At 38.9% G+C, this 23,140-nt stretch overlaps 2 protein-coding genes across 2 annotated transcripts in view; both read right to left on the bottom strand.

The window, feature by feature from the left end:
* Positions 1–499: 499 nt before the first annotated feature.
* Positions 500–11,315, bottom strand: C6H5orf24 (chromosome 6 C5orf24 homolog). Its single transcript, XM_029941937.1, has 2 exons — positions 11,015–11,315; positions 500–4,943 (listed from the first exon to the last, which is right to left on the bottom strand). The coding sequence occupies exon 2, from the start codon at positions 4,938–4,940 to the stop codon at positions 4,374–4,376; it is 567 nt and encodes a 188-aa protein (XP_029797797.1). The 5' UTR covers positions 4,941–4,943; positions 11,015–11,315; the 3' UTR covers positions 500–4,373.
* Positions 11,316–19,266: 7,951 nt separating this feature from the next.
* Positions 19,267–23,140, bottom strand: part of DDX46 (DEAD-box helicase 46) — a 69,340-nt gene continuing 65,466 nt past the window's right edge. The window contains exons 22-23 of the mRNA XM_029941936.1: positions 22,452–22,525; positions 19,267–21,062 (exon numbers count right to left, since the gene is read on the bottom strand). Of these exons, the coding sequence (XP_029797796.1) occupies positions 21,015–21,062; positions 22,452–22,525 (122 nt within the window). The 3' untranslated portion in view covers positions 19,267–21,014. The remainder of the gene's footprint in view (positions 21,063–22,451; positions 22,526–23,140) is intronic.

The following is a 23,140-nucleotide window of genomic DNA, read 5'->3' as shown; positions in this document are numbered from 1 at the left end:
GTTTGCCGACTTGTGTTCTAGCTAATCTGCAGGGTTTGAATAAAAAAGGCAATTTTATGCACAAAACTCAGGGGAAAGTGTTTTCCTTTTATATCTCCAATATTTAACAACTACAAAATATGCACATTCTGTTCTCTCTAAGGTTAACATTCAAACAACAATAAATTAGCCACATTTAATACTTGAATTTTTTAAACTAAAAAGATCAACCATTTTTTGAACTAAAAAGATCAAATTTAAATACAAGCCTTTGGTGTAACTATTAGCCTGCTGTATCTCAATGGAAAGAAAAAGCAAAGAATATGAGATCCATGTACAAATTAGAATTTTAAATTACAAATTTATAAGTATTATTTTGAGAAAAACAAAAGTACCAAGGGGAAGATTTCAGAAAGCACACCTAAGAAAATACAAGATCACAGTCACGATAAAGGTATACCATTTACCATTCTTCTACCTGACAAATACTGTGCTAAGTAAAAAAAAGCAGAAAACAGAGTTGGTTTTAAAGTAATGACTTTATTAATAAATATACATCCATATGATGATGTAGATACAAATCATGAACACTACTCCATTCCCATACACATTAATTGCACACGAGTAGCTCAAGTTCATGGACATAAAAACATACACAGTATCTATTCAGACTTTTTACAGCAGAGGACAACGTGCTTATATCAGTTAATTGGTAATTATTTTCTTTGTAATTATCTGTGGAAAAAGGAAACTGTGAAACTTAAAGAATCAAAGTGGTCTGATTACTATAAATTACACACTTGATTTACTATATAGCATTAAATTTTCCCAAAATTAAATACATTGTATGCGAGAGCACAGATTTATCTACTTGGGGGGAGGAGGAGATAAAAGCAAAGGAAAGATTTAGATACATCCTAGAGTTTAGAGCATATAGTTAAGCTATAATAAAAACAAAACTATAGTAGCATCAAAAATTTTATGTCCAAGGAAAAAAAATGTTTCGAACAACTGTTGTGAATGTTTATATTATAAAGGGACCATAAACTTTTACTGCATACAGAGACAAGGACCAAGAGGGCAGCAGTTCTTGCCAGCAGCCCCTGAATTCTTCTCTTAAAAGCTTCTCAACAGGAAGGAGAAGGTTTTTTCCTTCAGCTCACACACTGGTTTCTCACACTGGCTGGTTCACCTTTAACCTAATAAATGGATCCAGATCATTGTTTTTTCCTCCTTAACTCAAAGAAGCTCTATTACTTCATGAAAATACTACATGTAAATTCACGCAAACATCAGTTTGGAATGAATATTAGTTTTATTACTTTAACAGAGATTTCCTTAAAAAGTAAATAAAAAATATCAAGAATATTTTAGTCTAAATGAGCACTGATTTAAAAAATGTCCCCAAATATTAAAAATTAATCAGATGCTTATTTTGTTCCAACAGATTGTGCCAGTATTTTTTAAATATCCAGTGCAAAACTCCAAAGATAGTATCAAAATCATCCCATACTAAATATCTGTGAAAAAAATGAAAACTTCATCTGTATTAGCTGCTTCTTTGTTAATATGATAATAAATAAGGCATGTTAAAATATTCTTCAAAGAAAAAAAGGAAAGCAAACTTACTTGAAAAGCAGATCATTTTCTGACCAACGGTTTTAATATAGAATAGTGAAACCCATTTTGTGAAGAACAGAATTATACAATATAAAATTAGCAATTTACCTTTCAAGGAACAATCACACAGTTGGAAGAAAAGGCCAGTTTTCCCCAACTGGTTATATTAAAGTAGAGGCAATTGTTTAACATGCTATTTCAGTGTTTATCATGACAAGAGACAGTGTTACAAAAGATGCACAATGTAGTCTTTATAGAGAAGTAAAAATATTGTCTATTTTAAGACTTCATTCATGTTATCACTCTATGTCATTCTCTTCAGCATGGCACCAATAAACTGTTCACAAGGAGAAAAGGAAGTGGAATCAGGAGATGCTCAACACCAGACAGGTATACGCTTACCTGAACAGAAAATTCAGCTTTCTAAACAACGTTATCCATTCACAACTGTAGCCAATTGCCCCTTTTTTTCCTGGGACATAACTCCTGATATTAATAAATACTGTTATGAACAGAATTGCTTTAGTTGTTTTCACCATCTCATTAACATGTATACAAAATTCATTATACAATAATACACCTGCTTTATCTTCTGACACACCGCACAGCACCACTGAGTAGATGTGCTGGAGAATGGGGCAAGAGGCAGGGGAATGAATGAAACAAAGGCAGAGAGAAGGGGAAGGGTATGTACAACAAATCAGGGGTAAAAATAAACTGGAAGGGAAATGTCAAATGGACATGGTATAAAACAACACGTAACCAAATCTTTGACAGTGATATATAGGTAGAACATTTAAACAACTGCTTAATTTCTAAGCAGCCAACTACCGAACATCATCTTGAGAAAACAGCTAAATGACAGATATATACTACAAAAGTGGACAGATGAACACACGAATAAAGATGTAAGCAATTGTGTCAGAAGTTATACTGTTTTGAGTACATTATTAAAAGTTTTATATTTTAAGCTTCTGTAAGGAGAAACTCTTGTAGCAATTTAGCTGCCAGAATGTTAGAACTGATTATATAGTCATCACTACTGTTCTCTAGGGTCTGTGCAAAGCTAAAATTGTTGAGGTCACTGTCTTAGATGCCAGTGCACACAAGTCCCCACATACAATACAACACCTCTTACTGTAAAGAGCAGCATAAGTCCAGCTCATTGTGTCAGGCATCCCTGAACACCTGAAGGCTTGCTGCTTTTTTCCTGATAAAAAAAGGTATGAAACACGACATCCGTTTGCAATAACTGAGAGCAAGCCCAAACAACGAAAGATGTGCCCTTTTAAAATTGTCATTATTTTAAGTTTTTGAGTCCTGCAAATCTACATTATAATCTCAAAGGCATTTAAAATCACAAATACATACATTGTAACTTTAAAGTTCAGTGGATTTCCCCCCCAAATCTGAAGTTTCTAAGAGTTTATTTTATTTAGAACAAACTCAGAATAAATAAAATGTGTATTAACAAAGAGTATTACTTTCAGTAAGGGGAGAAGAGAAATTTCCCTCTGTTCCCACCATACACACCCACCCAAAAGTTTTTTTTCTTTTCTATCTTGCTTTTAAAGCAAACATTGTTGGAAAAAATTTTCTTTTGGATGAAGTGGTCTCACTGAAACCACTATTAGATTTTAATTAAACTAACCAACATATTTTTACATGTTTCATGCATAGATGGATTCCTACAGATTCCTTAATATTTGGGTTCTGACAGTCAGAAAATTGCATTTTGTTTATACCGGTTTTAGACTCTACCTTCAATTTGTGTCCTTTGGTAGATAGAAACCTGAAACCACAATAAGTGCAACGGGACAATTTCTTGGGAAAAAAACTGAAAAACATTTTGAATAAATGAACATTAATAAATGTTTTAAGTATAATGCTTTAAAACTAAATATATGAAAGGCAAAACGTAGTCACTACAGCTACATGCAGACCTTAAGAATGTTTCTTTCTCTATTACATTAAATATGCTTTTCTCAGAATGCATTATATTTCACCAAAAAGGTAATGTGTAGTTTTTATCAAAAAGTTTAATTTTTCTGTAAATATGAATTGTTTGTAGTGTTTGGTATATATGCTCTTAGGCAATTAAAAAATATGCAACATATCATTGCTGGAAGGCAAATACTAAAGAATTCTTTTAGGAATAATGGTTAAATCAATTAATACCATGAAAATCAATAAAATAAAATAAATAAGCTTCTGCTTCTTAAACCTAGAACATTAAAAGATTTTTAACATCTGAAGTCTGTGTAAATGCCAAAGCATACAAATATCTGTGTCCTGTCTCATGAAAAGAAATGTTACAAAAACTCACAGCCATTACCTCAAGTAATCCTGAATCATTAGTTTGCTTTGTTCCATCAGTTAAAAATACCTTAGATATTATCTTTAATATATTGTAGGCTTACTTCACAAACTAATAGGAAAAATGGTTTCAGTTGTTTAGCACATAAAGCATCGATGCAGAATGGCCTAAAAGTAGTAATGACATATGAGACACAACTATAACTCTAAAAGAAAGGAAAAATGATTTGGTTAGGTATTACACTTGAACCTATATACAAACACAACGCCACTGCTCATGCCCTGAGCGCGTCTGTGAGCATATGGCAGTTTCTGAGCAAAAGCAGGAAAACAAATCAAACCGGAAAACAAATTTGGAAAGCCCAGGCTACAAAATCATGTATGTCAAAATAAAACCAAGAAGCTTTGGGATTATCCACAGCCTTCCTTCTAAACCTGGCCCTCCTTTCCTCCCTCACTCACTCATTAGGTGGCTTGACTTCACTACTAGTTTCCTCTACCCCATGAACTGCTCTGCCGTGCATCATAGGGTAAGGAAAAGCTGCTGTGCCACAGCCATAACCAAGGTCGGCAAGACGGGACAGAGCTTTAATGCTACCTGGAGGTCTCCCTGGGCTGACTTTGTATCCCGCAGCTTTCGTTGTACCCAAAGGTCTGCCTGGACTGGTCTTAAATCCAGCTGCTTTGGTGGTTCCCAGGGGTCTGCCTGTGCTGGTTCGGTATCCTGCAGATTTGGTGGTTCCCGAAGGTCGGCCACGTTTACCGGATCGGTTGAGATTTTTCTTTTTCTTTAGTTCATCTTTTATCTCTAGACTTCTGCCACTTGTAGTCTGCAAGTGTGTTTCATTTAATGGGTCTTGCCTCTGACAAGCCATTGGTTTGTGGCTGACTGTGTGACTATATTTGCTTTGCTGGGAGGAATATATGTCAAACTGATCAGCAGCTCTCATGGCATCTTCATTGAGGCAGGAAGGCTTGCCAGGCCCACAGAAAGCCGGGTTACTGCTGGCAACAGGATGCATCATTTTCTACCAAAAATAGAAGACAAATATGCATAAATACAGACATAGAAATATATACCTGTATGATAGCATTCAGTGGGAAAATAGTCTGTCTTCTAAGAGCTATGCGGGCTACCTAAGATCAGGCTGACAGGCAGGACTTCAGACCACTTATAAACAAACATACATCAGCAGATTCAAAGATAAACTTGTTTCCCTCAATTCAATCAAGGGTATGGACAAATGTCATACAAGAGAACTCAACTACAATATTCAACTCTAATACATTATTAACCATACGTTCTTTGCCTAGGAAATGGAAAAATGCTAAGCAGAGAATAAATGTGTTACATTTTATTGGTTCTTTGCTTCTAGATTATGAAACCCTAAAAAGATAACAAGCACAAGAACTTTTATTAACGTGATTCTTTGTTTGCTTAACATTCTTAAAATGTCTCTTTGGCCTTTCATTTCTCATATATACTCTTCTGATCTGGCCACAATTTCCACAAGGTGGACACTTCCTCACTATAATTTATTACTGATATGTAATCCTGAGTGTATGCAATACTTCACAAAACACAGAATGTGTCAAGCAAAGAATCTCTCAAGGTACTCACTCCCTTTAAACTAATCTATCTCCCCATCCCCAAAAAACTACCAACCAAAAAAACCTAATCTATCCAAACAGGACGCAGTACTAATATAAAAGGTAAACAAGGTTTCCATTAACTTAAACCAGTCAACATTCATACAATTATCTGAGACTCTACTACAAAAATATGGGTAACAATCATAATAAAATACTTCCTATTTTGAAGGTATAGTTACCAAGACAAAAAATTCAAAGTGCAATACTGCTTTCTTCCCGATCATAAAGATGCATGGATATTCTTCCCTTACAAGAGCCCTCTGACTAATTAACAGTCTAATCTCTGTTTTGTCTTGAGGACATCCCTGTGATTTTTTTCTCTTTATAAAGGATATATTATAACCACCACCATAACAATCCAGCCCTTGACACCTAAATCATGTAGACACACAGAAAATGAGTCTATGGAGACTAAAGTATTATATTTCAATAAGGTAAGAAAATAAAGATACGGGTTCCATTCAGATTTAGAAAAAGAGTCACAGGTGTATAATAAGATCTAGCCCCCAAGATGTTAGATGTTTGCCTATCCCATACATGTAAAACTGTACCAAAACCTCAGTTATGAAGGCAGGAAAAAAATGGGAATCAAGTCACAGAACTGAATTCTGTTAAATCACAAAATATATGTTGAAAATCAACAGATAAAAGAGCTTCCGGGCAGCTGGCTTAAAGTCTTAACTAGAAAGAAAGACTATCCACAATGAGAAGCTGTTTGTGACAGAAGCCTTATAGACTTGAGATCATAAAACAAGACTGAGTTCAACATAAATATTAAAAGAAGCAATTCTTCACTCAATTCCAAGGATCTAATGAGAAAGACATTATTAATTCACTTCACCAGCTCAAATTCTAATTCAGCTCAGAAATAAAGATCATCAAGATGTGTTCGAAATGTAGTAATACTAGCTGAAAGTTAACAGTTTTTGAACATTTTCTATATAAGTTTGGCACTTGTCACATTAGCTGATTTAATCCTTACCACAACTCGGAGGAACATACTATTATTAGCACTATTTTAGGGAAAACGTGGAATTTTTAGCTACTTGCCAAGGTCACACATTAGGAAATGGTAAAGTCAAACAGGAGTTCAGATAATCTGACATCAGAACCAACAATTTTAGCATAATATACACCGATATCAAGGTATCTCATAATAGTACTATCATTTGGCTCCACATACCTTCTTGGGGGAGGGGAGTCCTGTGTATTTTAAGATACTTATTAGCAGCATCCCTGATCTCTTCCCACTAGATGTCAGTAGCTACTCTCTCTTCTTCCTCCCCATTTGAAAATCCAGTTTCTCCATACCTTACCAATATTCCGAGGGGTAAAACCCACCCCCTACCATGAGAATCACCCAGCTATGTTAAAATGAAAACATAAGACCCACTTTAAAATATTCCTTTTTAAGTTTTTATTCACCTCTTTAGCTTATACCTCTGCAAAAATCCACAAAATCTTTCTGTTAAGAACATCTACAGTCAAACAGATTTGTTTTCCAAACTGAAGAAAAGCTACTGTTGGCATATGTGAAGGGACTAACTACATTCCTTCCCCCTTTGAGTTATAAACTAACTGAGAAATATAAACAGGAATTAGATAAGAATAAAAATACTAGTATGTTGCCAATAAAGCTGGACTAGAGACATTATACAAGTACAAAGATAAACACAGGCCTCTGAGCTGAAGATTTTAAGAGAAAGTGACCCATGTTTCAATTTTATTGTCTAGAAATCACCCTGCTGAAAAGAAAGCTCTAGTGAAAAGAGGGAGAAAGATACAAGTTCTCTTACACAAGTAGCACTGTCAGTAAAGGAAGAAAATATTTTTTCCCTACAGTCTATTTTCAATTCTTTACAATTCATGCCTTTTAAGTTCCTATCATTAATTTACCAAAACCTTTCCTCTGGACCTTACTTCCCTTAACTTCATTTTCTCTTAATGTATCAGAACGTTCACTATATACTAGCATTAAGGATAGAGTCTCAGTTTACATTAGGCTTTTAAAAGCAAGAGGCTACTATATATCTTCTACTCAGATACTGATCAACATGGAATAAAAATACTCTATTTAAAAAGCAGATCTTTAGGGGCGCATGGGTGGCTCAATCAACTCAGTCTGGCTTCGGCTCAGTTCATGATCCTGTGGTCCTTGGGTTCCAGCCCCGAGTTGGGTTCTGTGCTAACAGCTGGGAGCTTGGAGCCTGCTTTGGATTCTGTGTCACCCTCTCTCTCTCACCTCCTTGCACACTCACAGTGTCTCTCTGTGTCTCAAAAATAAACATTAAAAAAAAAAAGGTGGGGCACCTGGGTGGCTCAGTCCCTTAAGCATCTGACTCTTGATTTAGGCTCAGGTCATGATCTTGCAGCTTGTGGGATGGAGCCCCACACCAGGCTCCACATATCAGGCTCCACACTAACATTCCAGAGCCTGCTTGGGATTCTCTCTCTCTACCCCTGACTGTACATGTGCACTCTCTCTCAAAGTAAGTAAATAAACTTTTTTTTCCCTGTCCTTGACGGAATGTATTAAATAAGCAAACACCCCCAACAAACAAAACAAGTACTACAATGTAAAAATATTAAAAAAAAGAAAACCCTCTCACATGCATAAATGAAAGACTGTACACAAAGAACTCACATCTTTTCAAGCTTCAATAGTAAATACTCTGCTACTATGTATTAAATACTGCATGGTTTGCCCAAGCTAAGATGAAACCACATCATGAATCAATAAGCATTTTGCATTTTCTTTCATTATCTACTCAAAGTCATGCCTACTGCACCTCTAAACATTAAATAAACTTAAATAAAATAAAGCACCGTTCTCCAATTCCTTTAATCTTTTCCAGGAATTTAGGCATTTGGTTTGTATTATGTTAATTTACTTCTGACACATCTACTGAGACACATTTACTGACACATTTTACTCAACGCAAAACACTAATCTTTTAAAAAAAAATTTTTTCCCTAATGTTTTATTTATTTTTGAGAGAGAGAGAGAGAGAGAGACAGTGTGAGCAGGGGAGGGTCAGAGAGAGAGGGAGACACAGAATCCAAAGCAGGCTCCAGGCTCTGAGCTAGCTGTCAGCACAGAGCCTGACCGGGGCTCAACCCATGAACAGTAAGATCATGACCTGAGCCTAAGCCGGATGTTCAACCGACTGAGCCACCCAGGCGCCCCTGCAAAACACTACTGTAAGTGCTAGGACACAATCAGGAGTGAAGCTGTTTATTCCAATGGAAAGACAATGAGACACTGACTTAAAGAACATTTCTTTCTTTTTTCTTTTTTAATGTTTATTTTTAAGAGAGAGAGAGAGAACGAGCATGTGCGTGCTAGCAGGGGAGGGACAGAAAGAGTCTGAAGCAGGCGCCGAGCTCTAAGCTGTCAGCACAGAGCCCCATGAAGCCCAAACTCAGAGACCATGACCTGAGGCGAAGTCTGACGCTTAACCAAATGAGCACCAAGGTGCCCCTTAAAGAACATTTCTAAGGACAAGTCTTCCATATGATCTATATTTTCCTTCGCTGCTACTCTCAAGATATCAGTACAGTCATCTGCTTACTCAATAAATAATTTAAAAGTTGGATAAGAAATTTACTATGACAGTTACTGATGTAAATAGTTCACTAAAAAGGAAAGAGCTAAAACCAAACCTTTCTACTTTTGGATTTCAACCTTTTAAGATGGTAATCAACAGCATTAGATCTTTGCATGCATAGTCATCTACACACATACACATAAAAGATATACATGTTTTTATGCAGTATTTACATATACAGGCTTTAATTAATCCTACATTTATTAATGTCTCCTACTCTGACTTCAGGGCTTATCACAGTACTGTTTTTTCTAGTAAGACTTTTCCCAATGGAAGTATGGAGGCCACAGTTCTTTTCTTTTTTGCTTAAAAAAATGTTTTAAACATTTTAATTTATTTTTGAGAGGCAGAGAGAGATCGTGAGCAGGGGAGGGGCAGAGAGAGAGACACACACACAAAGAATCGGAAGCAGGCTCCAGGCTCTGAGCTATCAGCACAGAGCCCGCGAACCCACTAACCGTGAGATCATGACCTGAGCCGAAGTCTGACGCTCAACCCACTGGGCCACCCAGGCGCCCCTGCAGGCCACACTTCTTAAGAGAGTCAAAATGAATACATTTCTAGAAACTTCAGTAGAAAGTTTGGACTAAATGAAAGCCAAGAATTAACATAACAGAAGTGCAGACTATCAAAAGTTAATTACCTTTTAAAATGGTTCACTGAATATAAAGGAGTCAACTAAGAGCTTCTATGTATTTTAACTGTACCTAAATTGGAATTTTTAAAGCACACACTAAAATTTGCTATCTTGAAGTTGTTTTACTGTGTTTAAACCCGAAAGTCCTTGGGTTAGCAGTCCTTTATGAAAAAATTCCTTTCCCTTCTCTTGAATGTGGCAGTCATTACTGCCAACATAAAGAACTCTATTTTTAGTAGCTTCACAAAGCTTTGGTGAAACTTTCTAAACATGGAGAAAAATCTTCCTTTCGAGAAATCCAAGTTCTGCTCTCTTCCAACGATCTAACATTACATAATTCTCGGAGATCTATTTCGGGTTATTCGGGCTTTAACAATTATATAGAATCTTTTATGTTTTTAGAATTCTAAACTAAAGTCAAATTGTGACCCGCATCACTCAGAAAGTCTTTTCAGCTACAGCCAAAACAAATGCCAAAGCCATGCATCCTGTGTCACCACGCAAAGTTTTGATACTAGGACAGATCATAAATAACGGCCTTCTTTGTCTTCCTTCTACCCCTTACTTGTGCCCCACGGCGCAGTTTCCCCGGTGCCAAGAATCCTTATCTGACTTGAGGCGTTTAGAAATGTATTACCAGTTGTGCCCGAAAGCGATTATTAACGTATTAGCAATAATAACTTTGCAGAAGACACACGTCCACTCTAGAAAGAGTCCTGAACCCTCCGATAATCAAAATTCACAGCCCGCTGTCCGGGCACTTGGGAGTTCTGCAAGCTGCAGAAGTCCACAGGCCACTGCATCTAGGTGCCCATCTCGAAGCCGGCCGATTTCAATTTAAAGGGGAACAGGAAGGACCGCTAATTCCGACCTCTCAAAGAAAAGAAAGGGTGACCCCCCCCCCCCCCCCCCCCCCCCCCCCCCCCCCCCCCCCCCCCCCCCCCCCCCCCCCCCCCCCCCCCCCGCCTCAAGAGGCATTTCCCCGAATAATGGCTCCACGCCGAGGGACGAGCCGACTACGCCCGGGGCCCCTCCTCTCGCTTCGGGCTAGGCCAGAGCCCCTCCTCAGACCTGGGTCGGAGACCTCTTCCCACCAACTCGCGAGGCCCCGATTCTGCCCGCCTCCTTGCCTACTCGACGAGCTCCCGCCGCCCAGACTCTGCTCCGAGCCAGACTGACAAGCCCCCGCGCGCCCACCTACCTCAGTCGCTGGTAGCCCGGCCCCTCAGCGCGCCCAGGGGTTGCCCATCAGCTGGGAACCTCACGCCGGCGCCGTTCCCTTCCTAGCCCGCCGCCTCTCCACTACGCGACGAACCCGTCAGAGGGCAGGCAGCGAGGGCGGTGGCGGCGAAGTGGCCGCTGGCTTCCAGCTCCCGCCGCAGCCACCACTCCGGGTCCTGCCCCAAACGCAAGAGGAGGAGGCCCCCACAGCCCTGTACTGCGAAGGGAGGCGTGCGCGAGCTCGCAAGGATCGCGCACGCACACGCACACGCACATCGCGAGACCCAGTCTCCCGCCGACGGCCAGCACGCAGGCTTGGGGAGGGTGGCCGGTGGAGCTGAGCTGCGCTTGCGCGTTATGGGGACGGGCGAGAGGCGGGGCCTAGGCCGGTGCAGGTCTGGGGGCCGTGCAGGCCGCGAGATGCAAATGAGCTAGAGACCCAGAGGAAGGGATTTAACTTCCTTGCAGGATTGATTTTCATCCGGAGACCAAGTGGATGTTGTAACTACTTGACCCCATTTCTCAGATTAAAGGACTACTAAGTGATGGAGTCAGGATTTGAACCCCGCTGTCTTGTTCTAGAAAGCATGCCTTTAATCAATCTTGGCAAAAAGATGAATGTCTAATTGCGTTAAGCGCTGTAAAAAAACATGTTAGGAGGGCTCAACTTCTGCCCTTGAGCTGCTTATGAATGGGTACAATGAGGCCTCCACAAGCTAACGAAATGGAGACTATTCAAATCAGATGAGGCTTTGGGGGCCTCAGACCTAAGGCCATGTGATCATGAAAAGCATTTTGTGGGACATCCTATAATTAAAAAAAAAGAAAAAAAGTTTTTACTCTCAAGACGTCAGAATTGCCGTATTCTTCATCCCACCATCACAGGAAGGGATACAAGTAGTTTGCTTTCAAACTCTCCCTCCCTTTATGTAATTACTGTGAAATTTCTGGTAGGTCAGCCCCATTCAGGACACTTAGCAGATGGGATTAATTTCCCCAGTTCTTCCTGCTTTGGATTTCAATATGTTAGAAAGGAAAGGAACCAGAAACAAAGGCTGCTGAGGAGACACTTTATTGGACAGTGCAAAAACACTAGAGGTGGTATTTGTCCGTTTTTTGTTTTTTAATTTTTAAATGTCTTTTATTTATTTTTGAGAGACAGAGAAACAGCATGAGCAGGGGAGGGTCAGAGAGGGAGACACAGAATCCCAAGCAGGCTCCAGGCTCTAAGCTAGCTATATCAGCACAGAGCCCGACGCGGGGCTCAAACCCGTGAACTGTGAGATCATGACCTGAGCTGAAGCCGGAGGCTTAACTGAATGAGCCACCTAGGCGCCAGTCCTTTTTAAAAATATATATACATATACATACATATATATATGTATAATATATGTATATAAGACAGGCAGATAGAGGGGGACAGAGGATCTGAAGCAGGCTCTGTGCTGACAGGCTGACAGGATGTGGGGCTTGAACTCACAAACTGAGATCATGACCTGAGCTGAAGTCTGATTCTCAACCAAATGAGCCACCCAGGTGCCTGTGCCTGTCGTTTTGCCTATGCAATGAAGACTGTTTGAGGAGGTAATTCTCTGCATGGACTTCGACCTTGAGCACAGTACTTGGCCAGATGCTGATGCCAGTAGGAAAGACAGGAGGGGAAACAACTTTACTGGGTGAACACACAAGCGAGGGGGAAAACCAAATATAGTACATAAAATAGGCTACCCCATTCATTTTTCTGGCAGGCATAGTTACATAACAAGATTATAAACATTCTCATTATTTCTATAAAATAGTAGAAAACAAGAGTGATTATACCAGTATAATATACCGATATATAAAAGGAAAACATCAATGAAGAAGACAGCTAAAATATGAAGGATGCCTGCGTTGTTCAATTAAATCTCCCACTTTTTAATTTTTAAAAATGTTTATTTATTTTTAAGAAAGAGCGTGAGTGAGGGAAGGGAAAGAGGGACACACACAGAACCCTAAGAAGGCTTCAGGCTCTGAGCGGTCAGCACAGAGTCCAACATGGAACTCAAACCCACCAACCATGGGATCATGACCTGAGCTGAAGCCAGACGCTTAACCAACTAAGCCACCCAGCACCCCGAACCTCCCACTCTTGATTTCAGCTCAGGTCTTGACCTTCCTATCAAGAGTTCAAGCCCTGTGTTGGGCTCTGCACTCCGAATAAAGCCTACTTAAAAAAAAAAAATGTACACATGAAACAAATGGTGAGAATTTTAATTGGTCCTTCTTATTATAGTATTGAAATTAAGTCTACTTAATTTATTGTGTTCATGCCCTGATTTTATATACTTGTATCTATCAATAAACACTGTGATAATTAAAAAAAAAAAGGAAAAGGACACCTGGGTGGCTTTGTCGGTTAAGTGTCCGACTTCAGCTCGGGTCATGATCTCACTGTGAGCTCTGGTCCCGAATCAGGCTCTGGGATGACAGCTCGGGGTCTGGAGCCTGTTCGGATACTGTGTCTCCCTGTCTCTGCCCCTCTCTCACTCATGCTGTCTCTCTCTCAAAAATAAACATTAAAAAAAAAATAAAGTACAGGTTTGAGGACATATTAAGTGGCTTTCCAGAAAACATTAAGCAAGTTTTCTGTACTCAAGTCCTCTTATCCTTGAAATGGAATTTGAGAATGCACTGTAGCATTCCCATACCATATCATGACCATTCCAGATCTCTAACTCTATATTTTTGTCTAAAATGGCATCTGTACATAAAACCACTTAAAAAATAAACTTTTGGGGTGGCTCCGTTGGGTGTCTGACTCTCGATTCCCCCTTGGGCCCTGGACCCAGGGTCCCAGGAACAAGGTCTGTGCTGTGCGTGGAGCCTGCTTTGATTCTCTGTCTGCCCCTCCCCCAGAATAACACATGAAGTCAGACATTCCTGGGTTTTAATGCCTTTCTACCATTAATCTCCTATAGTACCTTGGGGAAGTTATTGCTCTTCCCAGTTGGAGTTTGTGTGAAATGAAAACAATGTCCTCCTTACAGGGATAAGGAATGAAGGTAAGCTAATGGGTAAAGATAGATGTGGATTGTTATTGTTGTTGTTTTAACTTTTTGTTTTTTTAGACAGCGAGCGAGTCAGGGAGAGGAACAGAGGGGGAGAAAGAATCTTAAGCAAGCTCCACACTCAGTGTGGAGCCAGATGTGGGACTCAATCCCACAACCCTGTGATCATATCCTGAGCCAAAATCAAGAGTCAGCCGCTTAACTGACTGAGCCACCCAGGCACCCTGATAAATGTGGAGTCAAATCCCAGGTATGCCACGTATTAGCTGTATGACTGTGAATGAGCAACTAGTCAACTCAGCATATACTTACTGAATGCAAGGTCCTGGGGATATAGGACTAATATGGTCTCTGACCTCACGGAGTTTACAATCTGGTGAGGTAGGCAAAAATTCAAACAGATAATCAAAATATGTTAAGTGCTCATCTGTTATTTTGAGAATAATCCCAGAAATTATGAAGTTCTAAAGTACACAGAGATAAAACGTGGTACAAATAGTCCTCAATGTAGAGGGTTTTCTTCCAAGAGCAGAGTCATGTATCTTCACTTCATGTGCAAGAAAACCATACCTTTAAATGTCACGCTCTTTAACTTAGCTCTCAACGTTTTTTCTTCAAAAGTATATACCCTTGAAATACAATTTGGATGCAATCCAACATTCTTCATTCCTTCATTCAGCCTGGCCCGGGATAGGCCACATCACATACACAAACCACCAGCTAGTAAGATTTTCGCATGGTAAATGGTAGTTGTACACTTACAAAAGGAAAGCCATAAAAGGAGTATTTGTTTAGAGCTGGGAGCTAGCTGCCTCTAGAGACCAATGAACGGGCCAACAAGTGTTCCTAAATACTTTCACTTAAACTAAAAGATATGCATAGAAAAACGAATCTCACTTCATAGATTTCAGTTTATCAGTAGCCACGGACTGTACCTGCTAGCTAGATGGCTCACAGCGGTACTGAATAGCACTCTGGAAAGAGAGCATAAGAAAACACACACTCATTCACCCATCACAGATAATAGTACTAATACACGGAATGCTTACCAAATGCCAGGCACTATCTTTATATGTCTTAAATGTTCTATTTAGAGAGGGGCGCCGGGGTGGCTCAGGCAGTTAAGTGTCTGACTTCAGCTCAGGTCCTTATCTCACAGTTGGTAGGTTTGAGCCTGGCATCGGGCTCTCTGCTGACAGCTCGGAGCCTGGGGCCCGGAGCCTGCTTCAGATTCTGTGTCTCCCCCTCTCTCTGCTCCTCCCCTGCTCTCGCTCTCTTTCTCTCTCTCTCTCTCTCTCTCTCACACACACACACACACACACACACACACAAACACACACACACTCGCTCTCTCAAAAATAAACATTTTTTAAAAACTTAAGTGTTCTATTTCACCGCATGCTTACAACTCTGAGATGGGTATTTTCACATCCCATTTACAGTATGAAAAAGCAGACATTTTAAAGCATTTAAGCAACCACAGCCAAAGGTTGTTCAAGTACCCCCAATACAGTAAGTTTATTTATAATTATGTATATGTACCAATACTGTAACCAATGTATTTAAACACAAAAGTCATGAAACTTTTTAAGTTTGTTTACTTTTCAGAGAGTGAGCCCTAGTAAAGAAGAGGCAGAGAAAGAGGGAGAATCCCAAGCAGGTTCTGCATTGTTAGCACAGAGCCCAATGAGGACCTTGATCCCACAAGCTGTGAGATCAAGACCTGAGCCAAAATCAAAAGTCAGACGTTCAAATGAATGAGCCATCCAGGCACCCCATGAGACAATGTATTATAAAAGCTACTAAAAAATTTTTTTTTAATTTTTTAAAATGTTTTATTTATTTTTGAGAGCAAGAGAGACAGTGTGAGCCGGGGATGGTCAGAAAGAGAGGGAGACACAGAATCTGAAGACAGGCTCCAGGCTCTGAGCTAGCTGTCAGCACAGAGCCTGACATGGGGCTTGAACCCACAAACTGTGCAATCATGACCTGAGCTGAAGCCGGACACTCAACCGACTGAGCCACCTAGGCGCCCCTAAAAATTTTTTAAAACCAAACACCAATAGCCTTAGTATTCTCTTCCTGCTTTCCAAATATATGTCCTGCTTTGGAGACCGAAGTCAAAATCCATGAGCAAAACAAAGTGAACATTTTCAGTAGTTTTCAAACTTTAATATGAATCACAGAATCCTACCACCCTAGGCACACGTAAAGAGCAGCACTAGACCCCTAGAAATTTAGGACTTGTGCTGTCTTTGAAGCTCCCAGGCTTTCACTCCCCTGCTCTTTCACTGAGCTTCCCAAATTGGAGACTTGGGCCCTGGGCTGGCTTAGGGGATAGGGAGGACTCATTTTGCAAAAATTTACAATACGGTTCTGGGAGTCTGAGCTTCCAGAAGACTCTGTCAGGCAAAGGCAAGGAGAGAAAATACTGCTTTCAAGTATTCTTGACTTGCTGGACCCCCATACCTGAGAGCCTGCTAGGAATTCAGAAATAAAGGCCATGGATACTTGAGTATCGAAGGCTGCTAAAAAGTGCCTGGAGTTGATAAGCTGCTAAAACTCCATCTATTACCAAGTGTGAAGTTAAAATGATATGCTTTTTCTGTGGACAAAGAGCCATTGTTTCATACTGAATCTTCACATAGTCTTTTTTCCATCATAGGCAAAACTGAAGAGAGTCTAATATTCAAACCATGGACTATCAGTTAGGAACTTTTTCCTTCTGAAACTCTAGCTTTTACAGTAGTCCTCTAATAATATCTCAGAGAGTAACTGAGCTCCAGTTTCCTAAAAGGGTTAAAACTTTATTATTTTCTTATTTCAAACTTTTCCTTCTCTGTCCAAGGTTAATACAAAATTAGAATTTCTTTTTAAAGGCTACAGCTTCAAAATCATGAAGTCCTATAAGCTGAAGCCATATTTGGAAGAGAGTAAGGTTAAGAAAAATAATCAAAAGTAAATTCCTCAGGGCGCTTGGCTGGCTCAGTTGGTGGGGCATACAACTCTTGATCTCGGAATTGTGAATTCAAGCCCTATGTTGAGTGTAGAGATTACTTAAAAATCTAATCTTTGGGGGGGAAAAAAGGGTAAATTCTTCTCCAGTCAAGTGATTTGACAGTATGCACTTACACATACAAAAATGCCAGCTAGGCCAGAAGGTACTTTAATAGTGAGACCGCTGATATTGTAGGGATTTTGCAAGAAAATGTTTGCAATTTTTCTACACATTTCTACCTAGATTCCTACCTGAGGGAAATTCTAAGTTGATAAGGGCAGGGTGGAGAAGACCTTCAAATACCTAAAGTTGGTAACACCAGGCAATCTTCTTTACCTAGTAAGGGAAATATAACCATCTTTAGCTCTGGAGAGCTTTCCTAAGAACATAACATATGGAGCATATTAAGCAGTAAGATGTTGATTATATACCCAGGCTAAACGTCCAACTCCAGTGAGATTTTATTAAAATTTTCTGATGATTTCATCACCTAAACTGAACAGAAAGCTAAGACATCCCATCTACCTCTCCACATATATTCATTCACTCACTCTTTCTCTTTAAGAACTTTTTTTTTTTACTGTTTCTTTAAAATTTTATGTTAGAGAGAGAAAGACAGACAGAGAGACAGATGGACCGTGAGCAGGAGAGGAGCAGAAAGATGGAGAAAGAGTCTGAAGCAGGCTCCAGGATCTGAGCTGTCAGCACAGAGCTTGATGCCGGACTTGAACTCATGAGCAGTGAGATCACGACCAGAGCCAAAGTCTGACACTTAATCGTCTGAACTACCCAGGTGCCAACATACCCATCTCTTTTTAATGTTTATTTGTTTTTGAGAGAGAGACAGAGCATGAGCAGGGGAGAGGCAGAGAGAGAAAGGGAGACATAGAATCTGAAACAGGCTCCAGGCTCTGAGCTGTCAGCAGAGCCCAATGCAGGGCTTGAAGTTATGAGCAGTGAGATCATGACCAGAGCCAAAGTCTGGCGCTTAACCAACTGAGCCACTCAGGGACCCCACACCCATCGTTTTTAAAGCTTAACTTCAGCTCTACAATGCTAGAAGCAGAAGGCATGAGAAAATCTCAGTAGATTCCAATTCTTACATGAAACTATGTACCAAACTGAAGAAATGGGAGCTTCAGATGCAAATATAAGAGGAAGCATAAGATCTCAAGGATCACACTGGACTACGTTACTTAGAATTCTTTCCTGCTATAAGAGCTTATTAGCATACAAAGGCACCTAGGTGGCTGAGCTGAGCATCTCAACTTCAGCTCAGGTCATCATCTCGTGGTTCTAGAGTTAGAGCCCCACAATGGGCTAGGTGCAGGCAGCCTGTCAGCGCAGAGCTTGTCTACTTTGGATCCTCTGTACGCGACGCCCCCCCCAGACACTTGAGCTCTCTCAAAAATAAACAAACATTATAAAAATGCTTATTAGCATCTGTTATCTACAAAGTGCCAAAACAGTAATAATTTCACTAAACAAAGTGTAGCGTTTTACCCTAGAATTCAACTACGATTCCCCCCTGCTCCTATCTTAAGCATTATGTTATCTGTCACTAAAGGACCTTAGCTGATGGTTTTATAAAGGAAAAGAAGGCACACAGGGAAAAAACAGCTCCGAGTTACAACTCTGGAGGCTTTTTCTAGCTTGGGATCCTTAAGGTGCTGATATGCTATTTAGAAGCCACTCCCATAGCTGTTTACAGGTACTCAAAAGCTGGTTCTGCACAAACAACAACCTCCTCACATGTAGGGCTGCCTGCCTCAAAAGAAGGACTACAGTCTCCAGTGCACTGTGTCAGCAGCCAAACACACTGGCACGCCGACAAGGCTGGTAAGACGGGTTACACCGAACAATAAGCTGTCTAGAAGGACTGGGAGAGAACTTAACCATCACTGTTTCATCCTCTACTTCCATTTGTTAAGTGTCACTGTGACAAAATGCCAACTGGCACATGAACTATCATTTTACCTATACCTATGTATCTTATGCCAAATACAAACACAGCCTGAGAGACTTCTTCAGGAAGGTAATTATGAAGAGAGCTGTATGTTGTGGGTTGCTAGGTACCTGAGTTGCTAGGTACAGAGAATACAATACTTCTCTCACATGCCTACCAATGTAAACAAAATTAGAAAAACAGCATAAAACATTTCAGCAGAGATCATTTTAGGGAAGTGCAGTTTAATTAACTTTATTTTATAAGGAATTTAGAAAACATGAGCAAATATTGATATTGCAGTTAAAAAAACAAATTAGTCTGTACATCATTCAAATTTTAAAAATCAAAGAGTCAGTGTGACACTAAAACCTGTAGTAACAGAGAAATGGGTTACACTTTAGGACAAAATACTATCAGTGGTTTGTTACAACTAGATATACAAACATAAAGATAGTAATGCTAAAATGATGTAAAACTCTGAATCTCAAAGTGATCCAACAGGCTGAAGGGAGCACCAATTGTCACCAACATGAGAATGCCACATATTCTATCAAAAGAAATACACTATCACTAGGTAATAAAAATAAGCAAATAAATAAACTGAGGGGTGAAAAGGAGCCCAAGATGCCTGCATTTTAGAATAAATGGTTTATTTGGTTCTCTTGTTATAGGTGTTTTGTCTGTTTTTCTCTTCTAAGAAAGAAAGTAGATATGCAAGGGACTCAAGAATATTTCCGTGATATCTATCTTAATTTTTCAGTAAGCAAACTTTATATTGAAGAAATGATTGATATTTCTTATCATTTTAACCACTTAACATACTATTAAAATGATTTCAGTATTTTTTTTTAAACTCAATATTCAGAAACTTCTGTCTCTTCGTTTAAGAAATATAGCTATCTATTTAATTTCTGAAATTTTTTTTTCCAAAAAGTGACAATACGAAGTTCTAATACACTAGGAGTCTTGAAAGGAATATTGGGTGATCTGATTATAACAAGTTAAATTAGAAAGATATCTGATGAGTCAAAAATATAATTTATGACTCCTTGTGAACTAAATTTCACTGAAATGCTTAAATCTTAAGTCTATAACACAGGTACCATTATGCTTGAAAATTTTTAAGGAAGAAAATTCACAACCTATTCAATAATCCTGAAGAAAATGTGGATTAAAATTAGTAGCATGTTTATATGTACAAATGTATAAACGAACAGTTTTTGAGGGAAAAGAAAACAATATTTATAAGCTACAAATCACATTCTTTTAAGGAAGATTAAAAAAGAGTTAGTAGCTAGTCATAGAGCTAGAACCTGTGAGAAGAACCTAGAAGTGATAAATACTAAAACTCTTTGCAGTATAAAGAAATGCAAAAAACTCTTATACTACAAATCTTTAATTTTACAAAACTGAAAAGCAGTCCAACTACTGCCCATTTACAATGATAAAAACTGAAACAAAAACTCCGAAACATTTTGTAAAAATTCTATTATAACATTCTTAAATCCAGTTCATACTGTTCCACTGAATCAAGTAATTTAAGCTCAAGAGCCGGTGGGAGGGGATGGGGGAAGGAGGGGAAAAAATTAGAGAATTTACCTTTTCTGAGAAGATCACAATTTCATTTCAAAAGGATACAGTGAATAGACCCCGAGTGACTTGTGTACTTTATTACGCAGATAAGAAGTCCAAATATTTCCATTTCTTTAAACTTCTGGGATCTTATCCAGATATTTAAAATATTCATACTTAAATGCTACATTAAAGGGCAACATACTCTGACAACAGGCCTGCTTTAAATATTGTTTGATAATTCTGGTGGTACTTACTGAAAGAAGACTTCTTTAGCAAATACTGGTTTGATGTATTTAAAAAAATCAGCAAGACAGAATTTTAAAAATCTTAATTTACAATACATTGTAAACTGCAGACAACTGCCACATGTATCACAGACCAGCACAGGTAAAAAGTTTTTCCAAATGTTTTATAAGACTTTGTATCTTCCTTTATTTGTTGGTTGGTATGAATTTTGCTACAAGAGAAAATAAAATATAAATGGTCAAAAAAAGCAAAGAATAAAAAAAGAAAAACATGTCAAAAATTTTTCCTTCACAAACTTAAGAAAGTATCAGATATTTAAAACAGAAATTACTAATATTCTTATACTGAGGAAGAAAAAAACTCTTCAATATCCAGTCAGTCTGTGTTCACTTCACTGCCCTCTGACAACTGTTTTGAACCGACTTACTGGTGGTGGCATCCGGGTTCTTTTTCTATCACTCCTTGGTGAAACAGTCTTAAGGGCATTTGATTAAAGGTTGTTTTCCTTCTCCCCTCTTGTTTTATGTATCTTCTATTCTTTAAACTTTTTATTCCCCCAAAGAAAGTTCTGTAAGGGGAATTTTAGAAAACTCCTCAAAAACACATTCGTAGGGGCGCCTGGGTGGCTCAGTTGGTTAAGTGTCCGACCTCGGCTCAGGTCATGATCTCATGGTTCATGGGATTGAGCCCTACGTCAGGCTCTGTGCTGACAGCTCAGAGCCTGGAACCTGTCTCAGATTCTGTGTCTCCTTCTCTCTCTGACCCTCCGAGCTATGTTCCGTCTTACTCTATTTCTCAAGAAAAACAAAAATATATGTATACAAAAAAATTTTTAAAAACCACACATTCATAGAAAACTGATAAAGTTTCCTGTCAAAGGGCCCTTGCCCAATGTACATGTTACAGGGAGTTTATAAGCTTCAACCAGCACTGATGGCACAGGGATGTGTCTGCCTCCTTTGAGAAGGTGGTCTATAAAAGGATGCATCATTTCCCAAGGCATAAGCACTTTGGAAAATTATTTAGCAACACTTAAAGCTAAACTACACAACACTATAATTAGCAATTCTATTCCAAGGTATAATCTCAAGAGAAAACCATACTACTATGTACAAAAGAGACATGAAAAAATGTCCATAGAAATTATCCCTAACAACAAAAAAGTAAAATAACCTCAAAGTCCAAAATATAAATTGTGGGTATATTCAAAAATTAAATATTACATAGCCATGAAAGAGAATGAATTACTCCTACATGCAACAACATGGATTTCCTTAAAGTAATGGTGAGTGAACGAAATTAGATACAAAAATGTACATAGCAGTTGATCGCTCTTAGATGGAGTTCAAATACAGGTGCAACTAATCAACCATGTTAAAAGTCAGAATACTGATGAATGGTGACAGGAGGGACACCAGGGGGCCTCTGGTATGCTGGCATGGAACTGTGTTTCTTGATCTGGGTAGTTATCACATCAATATGCTTCCTTTGTGAAAATTCACCAAGCTTTATGTTTACAATTTGTATACTTTCTGTATTCATATAATAGTTCAATAATAATATTTATTCAAACAATTAATTCCTCGAGGTTTTCACTCACCAGCCGAATCAGTTCTTCTTTTATAAGTCGGGTGATTTCAGCCTTTGCTTTCTGCACAGCCAGTTCATTGGCACCTGGTAAGTAAGCAGAAAACATTATTCATATTACTAGAATTACACTGGATGTTTATCCATGTCATGGAGATCCAGCAAGAAATACTGTAAGTGACTTTCAGAAACACTGTACTGCCTGCCAAGATAGTCTTTCAATACCTGGTGGAACATCATTCACATTATATAATGAATGCTTATTATTCAGATTACTCTTAGAGTTTCAAATGTAAACACTGGGATCACATTATGTGTAGTGTTAAGAGTTCTTGCTATGATTAATAAAGGCAAAGAAGAGATGATTAGCAGTTTGTCCAAAAGAGACTTAAAAAAAGTTAGAGAAACAAAAACTCCATGGTTTATTTATTTAACAAACATTTAGTGGACATTTATTATATTCCGTGGTGGAGACTGGCCAAGTTTAAGGAGAAGTGATGACATGGATTACTTTGCCATATGGGCCATATGGGTAATGGTATAGATTAAGAAAGGCATGCTTAGTTACTGAAGAGTAAGAAGTATAAAACAGTTGGAAAAGAGTGTTAAAGAACACAGCAACATAGCCAAGAGGATGAGGCAATCTGGAGACCCTCATTCATATAGTTACTTCAAGAAATATTAAGCAACTGCCATGTATGA

The sequence above is a fragment of the Suricata suricatta genome, chromosome 6 (genome assembly GCF_006229205.1).
Source record: "Suricata suricatta isolate VVHF042 chromosome 6, meerkat_22Aug2017_6uvM2_HiC, whole genome shotgun sequence".
Taxonomy (NCBI): domain Eukaryota; kingdom Metazoa; phylum Chordata; class Mammalia; order Carnivora; family Herpestidae; genus Suricata; species Suricata suricatta.
Note: the sequence above shows the minus strand (reverse complement) of the source record. Positions and strands in the feature narration are given on the sequence as shown.

What these genes read in the sequence shown, in the direction of transcription:
- C6H5orf24 (XM_029941937.1), bottom strand. Translation starts at nt 4,940, where the DNA reads ATGATGCATCCTGTTGCCAGCAGTAACCCGGCTTTCTGTGGGCCTGGC.